The sequence below is a fragment of the Camelus dromedarius genome, chromosome 1 (assembly GCF_036321535.1).
Source record: "Camelus dromedarius isolate mCamDro1 chromosome 1, mCamDro1.pat, whole genome shotgun sequence".
Taxonomy (NCBI): Eukaryota; Metazoa; Chordata; class Mammalia; order Artiodactyla; family Camelidae; genus Camelus; species Camelus dromedarius.
The window spans coordinates 18132041-18147552 of NC_087436.1; the positions used below are offsets into that span (position 1 = coordinate 18132041).

At 40.2% G+C, this 15512-nt stretch overlaps 1 protein-coding gene across 3 annotated transcripts in view; it reads left to right on the forward strand.

The window, feature by feature from the left end:
- Window positions 1-15512, forward strand: part of NR3C2 (nuclear receptor subfamily 3 group C member 2) — a 330623-nt gene that overhangs the window by 283386 nt on the left and 31725 nt on the right. For all 3 annotated transcript variants that reach the window (XM_031465002.2, XM_031464999.2, XM_064491164.1), the window contains exon 7: window positions 10099-10229. In XM_031465002.2, coding sequence (XP_031320862.1) covers window positions 10099-10229 — 131 coding nt within the window. The remainder of the gene's footprint in view (window positions 1-10098; window positions 10230-15512) is intronic.

Below are 15512 nucleotides of genomic sequence, written 5' to 3' on the forward strand. Positions count from 1 at the left end.
ATCCCTATCTTGCTCCTCCCCTCCTCCCCTCTCTATATCTGTGAGTCTGCCTCTGTTTTGTTATATTCACTTATTAGTTTTATTTTTTAGATTCCACATATAAGTGATAACATACCGTATTTGTCTTTCTCTGTCTGATATATTTCAGTAAGCATAATACCCACCAAGTCCATCTGTGTTTTTGCACATGGCAAAATTCCATTCTTTTTTATGACTGAGTAGTATTCCATTGTATATATAAATCATATTGTCTTTATCTAGTCATCTGTTGATGGACACTTAGGCTGCGTCCATATCTTGGCAATTATAAATAATGCTGCTATGAACTTTGGGGTGCATGTATCTTTTCAAATTAGTGTTTTCATTTTCTTCAGATACATACCCAGCAGTGGAATTGCTAGATGATATGGTAGTTCGATTTTTAGTTTTTTGAGATACCTCCATACTGTTTTCCACGATGGTTGCATCAATTTACATTGCCACCAAAACAGTGTATAAGGGCTCCCATTTTTCAACACCCTTGCCAACATTTTTTCTTTGTGGGTTTTTTTTTTTTTTTTTTTTTGATGACAGCCCTTCTGACAGGTGTGAGGTGATAGCTCATTATAGTTTTAATTTTCATTTCTCTGATGATTAATGACATTGAGCATCTTCTCATGTGCTTGTTGGCCATGTCTCCCCTAGAAAAAGTGTCTATTCAGATCTTCTGCCCTTCTTTTAATTGTGTTGTTTGTTTTTTTGATATTGAGTTGTATGAGCTGTTTATATATCTTGGATATTAACCCTTTATTGGTCATATGATTTGCAAGTGTTTTCTTTTTTAATTAAAAAATTTTCAATTGTGATAAAATACTCATAAAATTTATCATCTTAACCAGTTTTAACTACATAGTTCAATGATGTCAAATATATTCACATTGTTATGTAAACAAATCCCTACCTCCCCCACCCCCAACCCCTGGTAACAACCATTCTACTTCCTGTCTCTATGAATTTGACTACTCCAGGTAACTCATATACGTGAACTCATACTGTATTTGGCTTTTTGTGACTGCCTTATTTCACATTGCATAATGTCATCAAGGTTCATCCATGTTGTAGCGTGTGTCAGAATATCCTTCCTTTTCTGGGCTAAGTAATATTTCACTGCATGTATGTACCACGCTTTGGTTATCATTCATCTGTTGATGGGCACTTGGGTCGCTTCCACCTTCTGGATATTGTTAACAGTGCTGTTATGGACATGATGCACAAATATCTCTTCAAGACCCTGCTTTCAATTCTTGCAGAAATTCTTTAAATAGAAGTTGGCTTGCATTCTCCTTGTTGATGGTCACAGCATGAGGAGTCTCTGGAGGTATTCTGGCTAATTCTTTGAGCTCCCAACGTCTCCATAGGCTGGAATGTTATGTGGTTTGGGCTTATCAAATGTCTAGTTCTGTCAGAACAGAACATGAATATGATTCCAGGAATGTATTTAGTTTGGGGTAGTAATTTCCCAAATCAGCTGCCTCCAATATGGACCTCCAGATAACTGAGTAACTAAGCTTTTCGAATACTTTTGTTAGCAGTATTTCGGTAAGCCAGTACTTAAATACCAAAGCAGGAGTGTTCCTTCTGACAGCCACTAGGCAATGGTTTCAGTGGACCATTCTCATAATGTGAAATAGAACAACATTGTTAACATTTAATCATGGCAAGAGAACATGAGTTCTTTAGATACAAAAGTTGTTCAGATCTTTTAGCTACAACATTAAGAGCAGGCAACTAACATACCAATTATTTAAATTGTGAATGCCCTTCCCACTCTGATTTTAATGGGCCTTTTTCTGATTCCTACTCTTATGTGAATAAATTCCATTTCCAACCCTAAATTCTCTGGGAAGCCTGGAAAAAAGTATTTTCTAACTCTTTTGATTATTCACTTTTGTTCTAAGTGAATCAGGTTTAGAGATACTAGATTATTTTAATATTTTTAAACTATTTCCAAATGGTCTTGTGATTGCAGTTTACTGTAATGGGTGTTCTAAGCAAGGACTGGATGGAGTTTCTATGAAGACAATTGGTTTCCTAGTTTGAGAAAAGGACAAAACTATTGAAATGTTTCTCTTCTCTTCTTTTTTTTTTTTAAGAGTTTCTTTGAAAATATTTTAGAACTATCATGCTCGTGGATTTTAACTCCAGGTCTTTGGAATTGGACCTGGGTCTCTCTTGGCTGTTGTATTTATTTCTTTGAAAGTGGAGTTTATTCTGTTCCTGCAAATGAGATGACATTTATAAATGGATAATGTGTGTCCAGGTTCAGAACTAGAGACTGATGACTGTCAGTTATTCAGGTCTGACGTCCACTTTCATACAGGAATATTTCCTACCCCCAAAATCTCCTGCTTCCTTTACATTAGCCCAGCGGGTTCAAGGGTGACTTTTGCATTTACTTTTATTTTTTAGAAGAATTAAACGAATTTTCTTTCCCAAAGTAGTCTATATATTTTTTAATCAAAACAAGGTAAGATTATTAAATGAATAAAAGCATGGGGCAGAGTATTTCTGTGAAGTAATGCTGCAAAATTAATCCCAGTTTCGTGCCAAAAAGACTCTCCTTGTTTCAACTTCTTTGGACATACATTTCTGTGCATTTAATCTAATTGTGCAAAAATGATGGGATGTAAGATGTGTTTTTAAGATGGCCTATTTTCTTGAAACTTCAAGCTATATTGAGTACACAGTACTCTTCATTTAGAGAACTCAATTTCACGCCGTGGCAACGGCAATGGAATTTGAAAACACAAAATCTTGCCACATAATGGGGAGCAAAAAATAATAACATAATAACAAATCATATGAGTACCAGATATCTCTTTATAGGTGTAGAGAAATACTCTGGAGAAAAGAGCTATAAACAATTGAGCCAGCAGCATGGAGAGAGGAAAAGTCATGTGTCTGGAAGAAAAAAAAAAAAAACCCTGGGTTTAGGTACACAGCTACACCATGTGCCTAAATTTCCTTATCATGAGTATGAGGATGATTCTGTACAAAGGATGTGAGAATTGGCGAGACAAAGTTTAATTTTGGGTACAGTAGGCACTGCATAAATGATAGCTATGAAAATGATGGAGGTTATTCAGAGAATAATACCTCAAGAAAGAGTTAAAGAGATGCTTTCATGTTGAAGTGACAAAAAGTGCTTTTTTAGGTGTGTTGTTACACATTAACTTTCTAATCTGTTTTCAAGTAGAACCTGAGGTCTCTCTTTAACCTTTTATCCAGGTGGAGACGTTCTAACTGATAACAGAAACACTTTGACATGGAGGTGTTGAGTTCGCATCCTACTAGGGGCAAGTCATGTCTGCCTTCCTAAAAATTTGCATCCTGTCTGGTTTTTCTCTGGATTTACTATCCTATGTAGAAAAATAATAACCAGAACACAGTATTATTCTCCTGGAAAGTCATTTTTAAGAATCTGATTATTTCTTAGTCTGTTTTAACCAAAATGATCATTGGTCTCTCAAGAATCTTTATTCTCTCCATGATACCCGCAACAGTGACAAAAGTGGAATGTTCATACAGTGCTTTGTAATTTAAGGACTTCCATACTGTTGGTCCCTACATCTCTACAAAGCAGGGATTAGGAGTAATTCCTAAATTTACGTATGATAAGCCGGGATTTCAGAAGTGACACAATGAGCAGCTCACAAAGCCAGCCCGCTGAGGGGCTGGTGGGTTGCGCATCTCCGGGCCCCACTGTGGCAAAGCCAGAGGTGCCGGTTCTACCTTCAGCACAGAGGAGCTGAGGGGATCAAATGCTCAGTAGTGCGCTTTTTTTTTTTTTTTGGAAACAAAGTTTATTCTAGGGAGAGCAACTCACTGAGAGATAAAAAGCCATTTTAAAATTTATATATATGTACTGTTCATTGTTTCTAAGAACAATTTAGAGCTTTAGCTTTTTAAAGTTACATAGTTATCAGAGGAATAAAGCCAACTACAAAATAAGAATCAACAGAATGTGGTAATCCAATCATAAAGGGCAGTCAGGTGGGCTTACTCATATTCAAGAAATCAGTCATCTAAGTTATAAATAATTAGTTCATTTAAGTCTATTTTTTTAGGTTTCCACATATGAGTGATATCATATGGCATTTTTCTTTCTCTTTCTGGCTTACTTAGAATGACCATCTCCAGGTCCATATGTGTTGCTGCAAATGGCATTATTTTGTTATTTTTTATGGCTGAGTAATATTCCATTTTACACATGTGCGCGCGCGCGCACACACACACACACACACACAGATACCACATCTTCTTTATTCAGTCATCTGTCGATGGACATTTGGGATGCTTCCCTGTCTTGGCTATTGTAAATAGTGCTGCTGTTGAACGTTGGAGTGCACTTTTTAAACAACAGAGGGTCAAATGTGTGTCATGTTATATTCCACAGATGTCCTGGTTTGCAATCTACTACACCCCATTTTACAATCTAAATCTCTCGTTTTTTGGAGAAGCTTTTCATGAGCTTCACAGATGCCTTATCTCTTGCATGAGCCATTTGCTTTTACTTTCTGTAAAGGTTCAGTATTACCTCTCTCTCATCATGGTTCTCATATGCGTATGTGTATGTGTGGCATTCATTTTGTTGTCTTCACTTATCCTCTTTCCTTGTTTCTTCTCTGTCATTCATTCATGAAATATTTTGGAGCAAAGATGGACACATGGCACTTGTCTAGCATACTCTGACATTCACAAAGGTTTAGTCAGACACATGTCTTGCCTTTTAAGAACAGATGAATGGATAAAGAACATGTGATATAGAGATACATACACACACACACACACACACACAATGGAATACTACTCAGTCATAAAAATGAAATAATGCAATTTGCATTAATATGGATGGACATAGAGATTATCTTATTAAGTGAAGTAAGTCAGATGGAGAAAGACAAATATTGTATGGTATCACTTATTTATGGGATCTTAAAAATATGATACAAATTTTATTTACAAACTGAAAGTAGACTCACAAACATAGAAAACAAATTATGGTTACCAAAGGGGAAAGGGCAGGGGGAGGAATAAATTAGAAGTTTTGAGATTAACAGATAACACACTACTATATATAAAATAGATAAACAACAAGGACCTGCTGTATAGAACAGGAAACTATATTCAATTTCTTGTAATAACATAATGAAAAAGGAATCTGAAATATATATATATATATGTATAACTGAATTGCTTTGCTGTACACCTGAAACTAACACTGTAAATCAACTATACTTCAATAAAAAATTAAAAAAAAATCTTAGTGTATGTTAAAAAAAAAAAAAGCTTCTAGTTAGCAATCAGAATGGTGCTACTGAACTGGGCCTTTTTTTCCCTCTAAACACATAGAATTTTGCATTTTAAAAAGTCTTAAATATATAACCAAGCTCAAAAGAAGAAAAAAAAAAAAAACAGGTTGCAAGAACAGGGAATGCACAGCCAGAGTGGTTTAACTTGGAGCTAAATCTACACTTGGCCCACAAACTATTGGATGTAGAAAAAGGCTTTAGGGGTGGGTCTTAGAACACAAACAGGAACAGGAGACAAGAATGTAGACTCCAGCAAGGCTGTGGCCTGAAGTGGTGCCCTGTGCACAAAGCCAGGCTCAGCAAAGGTTTTACTGTCTGCTAACAAGGACAGGATAGCGTAAGCCAGCCAGCCAGCCAGACCAGGTTCACGGCAAGGAAGGTGAAAGAAATAAGAAATACAGACCTGCACCATATCAAGTGTGGAGTCTAAATTTAAACCTCACAAGTCTTGGGGGAGGGTATAGCTCAGTGGTAGAGTGCACGCTTAGCCTCATCCCCAGTACCTCCATTAACATACACACACACACACGCGCGCGCACACACACACACACACACACACACTCTACACAAGCTTTGCGAAAAGCATTTAAGCTGAGAAATTAGCATAAAGCTGGTCCAGGACAAGTGAAATACTTAACACCCCTGATGGTTATCAATGCCGAACCTTCCTATAGAGTCCCTTCCACAAGACAGTGCCCCTGGGATTCATCCAGAAAACAATATTTGCGAAATAATACATGTTAGATTTGCATATTGGCATCCCCAAAAATGGATGTAAAAAATTTGAGGAAACTATAAAATAAACATGTTAAAAGCATTAAGAGATACAACAGGTAAAGTGTAATTTAGAGAAAGGAGATATAATAACCAAAAAGTAAGAAGTATCTCATGGAAAATAGCAGGAATGGTTAAGAACTACATAGAACATTTCTAGGCATGTAGACACGAAAAACATTAAACTTAAAACACTGTAAGAATTAAACAGATTAGACACAGAAAAAAAAATATTAGAAAGTAGATCTGAGCAAATCACCTAGAATGCAGTACTGATAGAAGGAAAAATAGAAACTGTGAAAGGGAGGTTAATGTGGAAGACACAGTGTGAAGGTCCAAAACACAGTTAATAGGAGCCCAAAAAGGAAAAATAGCAGGAATGGAGGAGGGGTGGTATTTGAAGAAATGATGTCTGAGAACATTTCAGAACTGAAGACATACCTACACCTTCACATCAAATAAGGATACTGAGTTCTGAGCAGGAGAAATGGAGTCAGTCTGCACCTAGGTCCTTCACACTGAAACTGCAGACATCAAAAATAAATGGCTGGGATGGGTGAGGGGGAGATGTATAGCTCAGTGGTAGAGTGTGTGTGCCTAGCCAGGTACTGGATCAATCCCCAGTACCTCCATTTAAAAAAACTAACTAAATAAAATCTAATTACCTCCCCCTTTTAAAAAATAAAATTAAAAAGGAAAAAATTTTAAGCCACCAGAGAGAAAATGCAGGTGCCCTACCTATCAAAAACATTGGCAGTTCCACTAACAAGAAATTTCCCCAAAGCAGCAGTGAAAGCCAGCTGTAGTGGAATACTATCTTCAAAGTACTGAGGGAAATTACCTGTCACACTAGAAATCTTTAATGTTTTAAACTGTCATTCAGGAATGAAGATAAAATAAAGACACTTGTAGGCAAATGAAGACTGAAAGATTTGAACATTCAGTGACTGAATGCTGCAGAAAGAATTACCAAAAAAAAAAAAATTCTTCAATAAGTAATAAATGGAATCCAGTAATACAGTATAGAGTGCAAGAAACTGTGGTGATCGGAGAAACACATTAGTAACTCTAAACAGATATGGGGTATGGATGTGTAAGAGAGGAAGAAACTAATTTCGGGGGGATTTGAAAATAAGCTGAAATTTAAATACTAAAGATGTGGAAGGAAGATGGGGCACAGACCAAAGATGAAGGACTCTGAGTATTTTTTTCTGTTCCATGGAAAAGCTATCAACTAACTTTAGACTTTAAGTATGCAAGTTTATAACTTAATAATTATTTTAAGGGGAAAAATAGAATGTATACCTTCTAAATCCAGTAGAGGAACAAAGAAGGTTTAAAAAAAAAAAAAAAAAGAGCTGCACCCGGGGAGATATGTCACAAAGACAGATACCCAGATTTCTGTATTTAAAACTGTGGCTATCAGAAGGGAAGGGATGGAGAGGAATAGATTAGGAGTTCGGGATCAACAGATACACATTACTATATATATAATAGATAAACAACAAGGACCTGCTGTATAGCACAGGGAACTTGATTCAATACCTTGTAATAGCCTGTAATGAAAAAGAATATGAAAAGAAAGTGTGTGCGTGTGTGTGTGTATATATATATGAATCGCTTTGCTGTGCACCTAAACTAACATTGTAAACTGACTATACTTTGATAAAAAAAAATAAAAATTTTTTTAAAAAGGAGCTGGATCCATCTTAAAAGGAAGGAAAATAGAAAGAAAGAAGGAAAGGAGGGGAGAGAGTTAAAATGGCAGAAAAAACCCAAATATATTAGTGATCATGATAAATGAAAACAGATTAAACTGAGCTATTATAATACAGTGACACTTAGTTTTTTTAATCCAGCTTTTTGTTGTTTATAAACAACATGTGTGAAATATAATTATGTGGGGAATTTGAAAACAAGGAATTTTTTTACAAGGGCATTCCAGGCAAATCCTAAAGAGAGAGCATAAGAAAGAGACAGAAAGGAAGAACCGGGGGGAGGGAATAAAGAAGGAATAATATTAACACAATATTAACATCAGACAAAATTTTTAAGGCAAATAATATTATGAATAAAGAGGCGATTAGTGATAGGAGAAAAAAAAATGCTTAAAGAGGATAAATATGTGAAGAGACAAATCACCAAAGAAGAGACCCAAGTTGTTCAGAAAGCACGTGAAGAAATGTTCTTGTGATGGTGGAAATGCAAATAAAAGCAACAGTGGGGCCACCCTTTCAACCCCCCGTCAGACGGCAGAAAAATGTAAATTGGATAATGACACGTATTGGTGGGATGTGGGAATCATCTCATCTACTAGTGGGAATGTAAGCAGATGTGCACACATCTGTGACTCAGCAGTTCTATTTTTGTCCTGTATCCTAGAGAAATGCCCAAGAATGTCCCTAGGGCATCATCTCTAATAGCAGTAAAGAGGAAACAACCCAGGTGTCCATCCAGAGTGGAATGGATGAGTAAACCGTGATGTATTCAAACAAATAAAACTCGCCCCAGCGAGAATGGCTTGGCTTAGCGTTACCTGTGTTAAAATGGATGCATCGCAGAATTGCAGCGTTGAATAAAAAGAAATTGCAGAGGGATGTGCAAATCTAATTTCAAGTTGACAGAAGACAAAGCAGTCCTGTGTACTGTTTTATCCATACATACGCGTGTGTAAAATAGACACATTGGGGAAGAAATGATCTCCCAAAGAGGGTGGCTCCCTTCTCAAATGAGGAGGATGAATGGGGACCTGGAGGGAGACAGAGTAGGTCTGAACTCAGCCATGTTTAATTTTTAAAGATCTGCAGCGAATATGGCAAAGATATTAGCATTTATTTATACTGTTAACCCTGGAGGGTGGACCCACAGGCTCCTGCTTTTATTCTCTGTGTGTGTTGGTGCGTGCGTGTATGTTTTAAAAATATTTCCTTAATTAAAAATAGCTTCCAGCTTACTATGGGAAAGGAAAGACATGGAGCAGTAATACCAAGCAGAATGCTCTGTGTTCCTCGACGGGTTCTTTACAAAGCGCTTTCAGGCTGGAGATGAGAGAGATTTCTGCCGTTTGAACCCAGGAGTGCATCCTGGAAGAGGTGTCACAGGGTTGCTTTCCTACAGACCTGCCTTCAGTCACTCTTAGAAATAGATCAGCCGTCCTAGCCTGCTTTTCCACCTTCGTCAAGTCCTGTCCCGTTTCTCACTAGTCGTCTCTGTTTCACTGATTATTCTCATCATCGTAAAACAGTACTTACCCAGGCCTCCCAGGACATTTTTATTACTTTGAGGGAAAACATCTGAAAAGCTAAATGACACCTTGCTTACTTCTCACAGAAAGACAGTAATGATGCCTGTTGTCATATGATGTGTGTTTTTATGGAAACCTGTGGATTGGGTGCTCGGGGGGTTGTTTGAATGGACACATGTAGGTATCGTGCAAACCCCCAAGTCACTTTCTCCCTTAAGCAGGGAGATTCTGTTTGAGGCTCTCACCTTTTTAAATGTTGTCTCTTTTTTTTTTTAAATTTTTATTTATTTTATTATTATTGGGGGAGGAAGGGAGGTAATTAGGTTTGTTTGTTTGTTTGTTTGTTTGTTGAATGGCGGTACCGGGGATTGAACCCAGGACCTCGTGCATGCTAAGCATGCACTCTACCACTTGCGCTATACCCTCCCCCCCCACCCCGTTACCACTTTTGACATGAAATGAAATAATGGCATGCGTTGAAAAAGGTTGGTTTCAGTACTTCTGATGCATTCTCAGAGGGTGCACTTGAACGAGCTGGCTGTGTCGGTCCAGACGCAGTTTACCAATCCCCATGCGAGGCAGCTAATGTGTCTCTCCAGTGCTCGCTTGCTCCACATCGAAGCCAGAAGCAGACCTGTGACTCCGATCTCTCGTTAGGCTGCCTTGGGCTGCTGGTGGGGGTCTGCCCGTGGCCCCGCCTTCTCAGACGTGTCTGCTCTCCCTTTGCAGGGAGAAGATGCACCAGTCTGCCATGTACGAGCTCTGCCAGGGCATGCACCAGATCAGCCTTCAGTTCGTCCGGCTGCAGCTCACCTTCGAGGAGTACACCATAATGAAAGTGCTGCTGCTGCTGAGCACAAGTAAGTTGACATCCTCCTGGCACTTGTCCTCCATTGTCACATCACCCGCCCTTTAGGAGAGCAGCCTATTTATAGTGTCAGGTAGTTGCTATAAAAAAAAATAAATAAATAAATAATAATAATAATAATAATAAGGAGGTGGGAGGAGGGCTTTGGTGTTTGATGAACCAAGTCACTTGCAGAGTGTGAAGGACCGAAGGGCATCTGCCTTGATTCCTTCATCCGTCCAACCACGGAGCCTTTGTTCAGTGTCTGTTATGTGTATGGTGGGGCGGGGCAGTTCAGGAACCCCGGTGAATGAGGCACGGTCTCAACCCCCAGGCAGTTTTACCGCAAGATAAATTCCAAGGTAATTTTAATACATTGTGGAAAGGGATTGTCTACCATGATGCAGAGAAGGAATGTCATGGGGGCTCAGAGAAGGGAAGAGCATGCTCCATTCTGGGCCTCGGGGAGGGATTTGTGACACAGCTGCATCTTGGAGAGTGTTGCCAGGGTGAGGGGTTGCATCTGAGGCGCGAGCTGGCCTTCCCGGCCAGGAAGGGCGCGAGGGAGCGTGGCAGTGGGGCCAAGTGGACCAAGGCAATAGCCCTTGGTTCTGGGGTATTATTTTGCCTGTTAATGTTTTAATTTTTTATCTTATTTATGTATTAATTTTTCAAGGCGCTTCGGGTCGTGTTGGGTTGTGGAGGAGAGGGGAATAAGGTTGGGATGTAGATTGGACCAGGAGATTCATGCCCCTTGAAGACATCTGGTGTTTATCAGGCGAGCTGAGGGGTGGGGTGCCAGAGGCTCTGAGCGGGGTGGGGTGGGGGTGACGTGATCAGAGCCGTACTTCATGGCTTGATGAAGATGTATCTGGCAGTAGACTGGATGGAAAGGGAACAGAAAGGAGAGGGAGAGAGGCAAAGACAGAGAATTTAGCCAGACTGGAGGCACAGAGACCTGCTGTGAGGCTGTTAACAAGTCTGGATGGTGATGGTCTGGTCAGTGGTGTGATGGGCAGCAGCAAATGCATTCAAGCAACACCGCAGACTTGGCCTTGGCCACTGACTAGAAGAGGAGAGGAAAATGGTCTGGGTCAGAAGTGACCCGGGTTCAGAGCGCGGAGAAACGACTGGGATGGTAGTAGTGTTAACCCTTAAGAGAACTGTGCTAATGTTGGGACTTTGAGCAGATTTTGTGGAGCATAAAATGACTCGTCTTTCGGATGGGTTCATTTTCAGAGGCAACCTAATAAAGACACCGAAAGAGGGGGAAACTGGGGGACTTGAACTCAGAGGACAGGTTTGGGTATTGAGATACATACCTGAAATTAACCTTGTAGAAAATTGGAGTCTAAACTCGAATGGCAAGTGGGGTGCCATGGCACAGAGAGAAGAAAGATCCAGCTGAGTCCACGAAAGGAGGATGGCCAAGGCTGAGGGACAGACGGAACTGCCAGTGAGGCAGAGAAACGCGGAGAGAGGGCAGTGATGGAAGCCAAGAGTTAAAGGTTTCCAAAGGGGCATGACTAACAGCATAGCTTCCAGGGAAAGCTGAGAGCGCTGACAGCAGCCTGCTGGGGTTGACCAGACAGCCAGGGACTTGCAGATTGATGGGAAGCTTTTTTAGGCAGCTGGAACCCAGGATGAGAGGGGAAACGTTGATGGCATAAGGTGCCAGAAGGGACAAGGGAGGGCAGGATTAGCTTGGCGAGGATGCCGAGTGCTTCTGCACAGGCCAAACGGAAGGGTAGGGCTCTGAAGGAGCCCCCCTCCGCTGAGGGTGGGACCAAGAATGATGGCAGGAGGCAGGATGGAGAGGAAGTCTCAGAGCCAGGTGTCGTGGCCACTTAGAAAACTGAGACGTGTTCTGGATATCAAGGACGCTGGGGCAAGTGGTGTGGGCTTCAAAGGAGGAGAGGTTGTTGAGTGACCACCTGGAAGCCGAAAGGAACATCCAGAGACACACCCAACCCCCCCCCCCCTTGGCCCAGGGACTAACAGCTTTGCTAAAGAAGGGGCAGCTTTCAGTAGAGTCGTTTGGATCAAACTGGCGTCCATAGCCAAGTACTAAGGATAGAATGGATCAGAAGAGCTGTTATTTCCAGCAAGGAGGGGCTTGGGCTGGGGAAGGCTGAGCCTGGGTCGGGTAGAACAGGAAAGGAGATGGCAGCAGCAGATGTGGGTCAGTACTGGTTCTACTGTGTTTAGCATCTCTCAGTTTCCAAGGTGTTTTTCCATCTATCGAATTTAATGCCCAAAACAACCCTGCAGGATTGAGAGTTGACTTCTGAAGTGGAGAAGACAGAGGCACGAGGTGTGATCTGTGCCAGTCTCCTTGGTGAGTTAGGACTCAAACCCAGGGCTTTGGCCTTGGCTGCCAGCGATTCCCATTCCCCCCAGAGCAGGAATGCAGGGGCGGGATGCAGGCTGGGGGCACGTGACCGCAGCAGGGATCTGGGAGGGCGAGCAGGCCTGGCTGGACTCCAGCAGCAGGAGAGCTCAGCAGCCTGGTAGGGAGGGCGGCCTGCACTTCACAGCTGTGTTTTGTTTGGCTGGCAAGGTTTTCAAGGTTGCTTTAGGCCTCTAGTCTTATTTTATTTTTGTTGAATTTGATTGCACAGGGCAGCCCGTGCTCTCCCCAGTTTGCCGCAGGCCCCACCGTTCCTCACTGTCCACTCAGCCCATGTCCAGGGACCTCTGTTTCCAGCCCCTCGTCTGCAGGGTCAGGAGAGCCAGGCCCTTCTACCCTCCCCACTGTTCCTCAAGGTTTCTGAGTTGTCCAGTTTATCCATTCTGGAATAAAACTTTAGGAATGTGATCTTTCAGTTCAGTGACAGTGATTTTTATTCCCGTTTCCAAGCTATGTTATTAACCATGAGTCCTAGAAAAATATTAAAAAAACTAATTATATCAAATGAACGATAGAATTTAAATGTTTCCCTAAAAATGCGTGTGATACTAATTCTTTATCAATTTTGACCACTCAATTGTAATCGATGTCTTATCCTTTTACATCCATTTAATCAGTCAGCCTATAATCAATTCTGAGATCATTTTGAAACTTCCCAAATCAATTCATTAGCTTCCAAATAGCACAGTGCTGTTTTTTTGTAGATGCAGAAAAAGCAAAATAAAAAAGCAGGGAAACAGAAGTAAAGAGTTTTATGAATCATGAAAACTGCAGGCTTCAGTATGCTTCTTTTAATAATCTGTGATGGAACATATGAAAATGTTTCTTCTTATTTAGAATGTCAGATCACACACCTGATGTCCAGTCTATCAGGAAAGTTTTCCGGCAGTGACACCAAGAAAAGATCGTTTCCGTTTTGCTCACGTAGAGTAAGGAGGGCAGACCCTCTTCTACCCCTTTGTCTCTGCTCCTCTCCAGCTCATAGATTTTGGGTGGTTTCCAGCCGCCCTGCTGCATTTAATAAGTAAATTCAGAAAATCTGGGCAGACCTCCAAAATTTGAGGTTTTGCCTAAGTTCTCTTTATTTGTGGGTTTGTTTCAACTTCTGAAATGTCTGGCTGGGAAAATGGTACAATATATTTCAATCCCAGCAGTAAAATGCAAGTAATACATGACACAGGTTGTTCATAATCTTGAGAACTTTTGATAACACAGCTATCAGGACTATGACGACCTGTGGTTCATCTTGGTAGCTATCCCAAATAGCACTGAAATACAGTAGTGACATGGAGTCACGCTGTGCTAAGCTTAGGTGATTTTTTTAATGTATGACATTTGTAAGTATCGATATTGAAAAAATAAAGATTTACTCCATATATATATATATATTTTTTTTTAGACTGGAACAGGACAGGTTTTATTCAATGGTTAAAGAATGAAGAAGCAGGAGCCTAGTTCTCAAATCAATTTCTCCTCCGTAAAATTTCTAAACTTAAAAAAATAAATAAACATGTATATATATGTACGACTGAATCACTATGTTGGATACCAGAAACTAACACAACATTATAAGTCAACTATACAGCAATTAAAAGATTAAAAGAAATGTTTATATGTGGGTTAAAATTTTGGTAGAAAGTGGACCTATAGTTTTACTATTAACATTCTGGTTGTCTCCATCCTTTATGTTTTTTATACTTTTAAACCAAGGGTTTAATTTTAAAGGGAAAAAAAATAATCTCTTTGTTACATAATGGATGACATTCACATTTATGAATTCAATTTATGAATGTGAATGTCAGATACTTGAAACCACAACTAACACTGTGGCAGACTCAGGAATTTCTGCAGTTGCTATTAGGGGTTTATTCTTCCCCCACAAAAATAGACTTAGATAAACCACAAATCAAAAGCCTCAACAGTTAAACTCAAGGAGAAGAGTGTTAGCATAATGTGTGAAGCTAATTGACAAGATAATTCACCTCTTTATACAGGACAACAGGGTCTATTTAGAAACGGTGGTGTGCCTGACTCCCAGGGTTACACATAACACTCAAGAATGTACTTAGCCGTTCTAAAGTGCTGGTGGCCCAATAAAATTATTATTTATACCAGTTATGATAAATTAGCAAGTATGATGTGCAATTAAGAAATGAAAGCAATTTCTGACTCGGAATATTAATATCACAAGATGAATTTTTATTGTCTTCATCTTCTAAAAAAAGTTCTAAGTGATTTCATTTCTCAAAGTTAAAGCAGAAACATAAGTACATATGGGCTGTAATGAATGAAAGCAAACATGTACGTAGATTTTCAAAGGGGACACCTGTAGCTGACACATTACCCTACGTCCCCCTCCAGAACGCAGGTGCAGGTGTGCCCCTTCTCCATAAAATGTGTTCACCTGTGTCCTCGGATGAGCCTCCCCTTCCGGCAGGTGACGGAAGCACTTGATATGTTTCGCAGTGCTGATGTCAAAGTATTATTTTTTGTGAGATTTTTTTCATTTAACCAGAAAAGCTAGCCACTACATAGAAGGATAGAAGAAAACATAATCCTTAATTTTCTATCTTACTGAAGGTAAAGATGAGCATTCTTTCTCTTCTCTTTCAAAGTTTTTGATCTTGCCTCACGTGCCAAGCTCTGTTGTGTTACATATCACACACTCAGCCCAGTGCACAGGCTCGCCATCAGGTGTCTGGGTGGTCACGTGACAGCACCTCGGTGGTCATGTGACCTCAGAGCAAAGAGGATGGAAAGTGCTTATTGGCAGCACGGAGTCCCCCTGGTAGACAGCCAGTTTCTCCGTGTGTCTTTGACGTTGGAACTTGAATACGAAGATGTTGCTTTCTAAGTCCAGCCTCTGCTTAGATTGTCTGGGGCTCT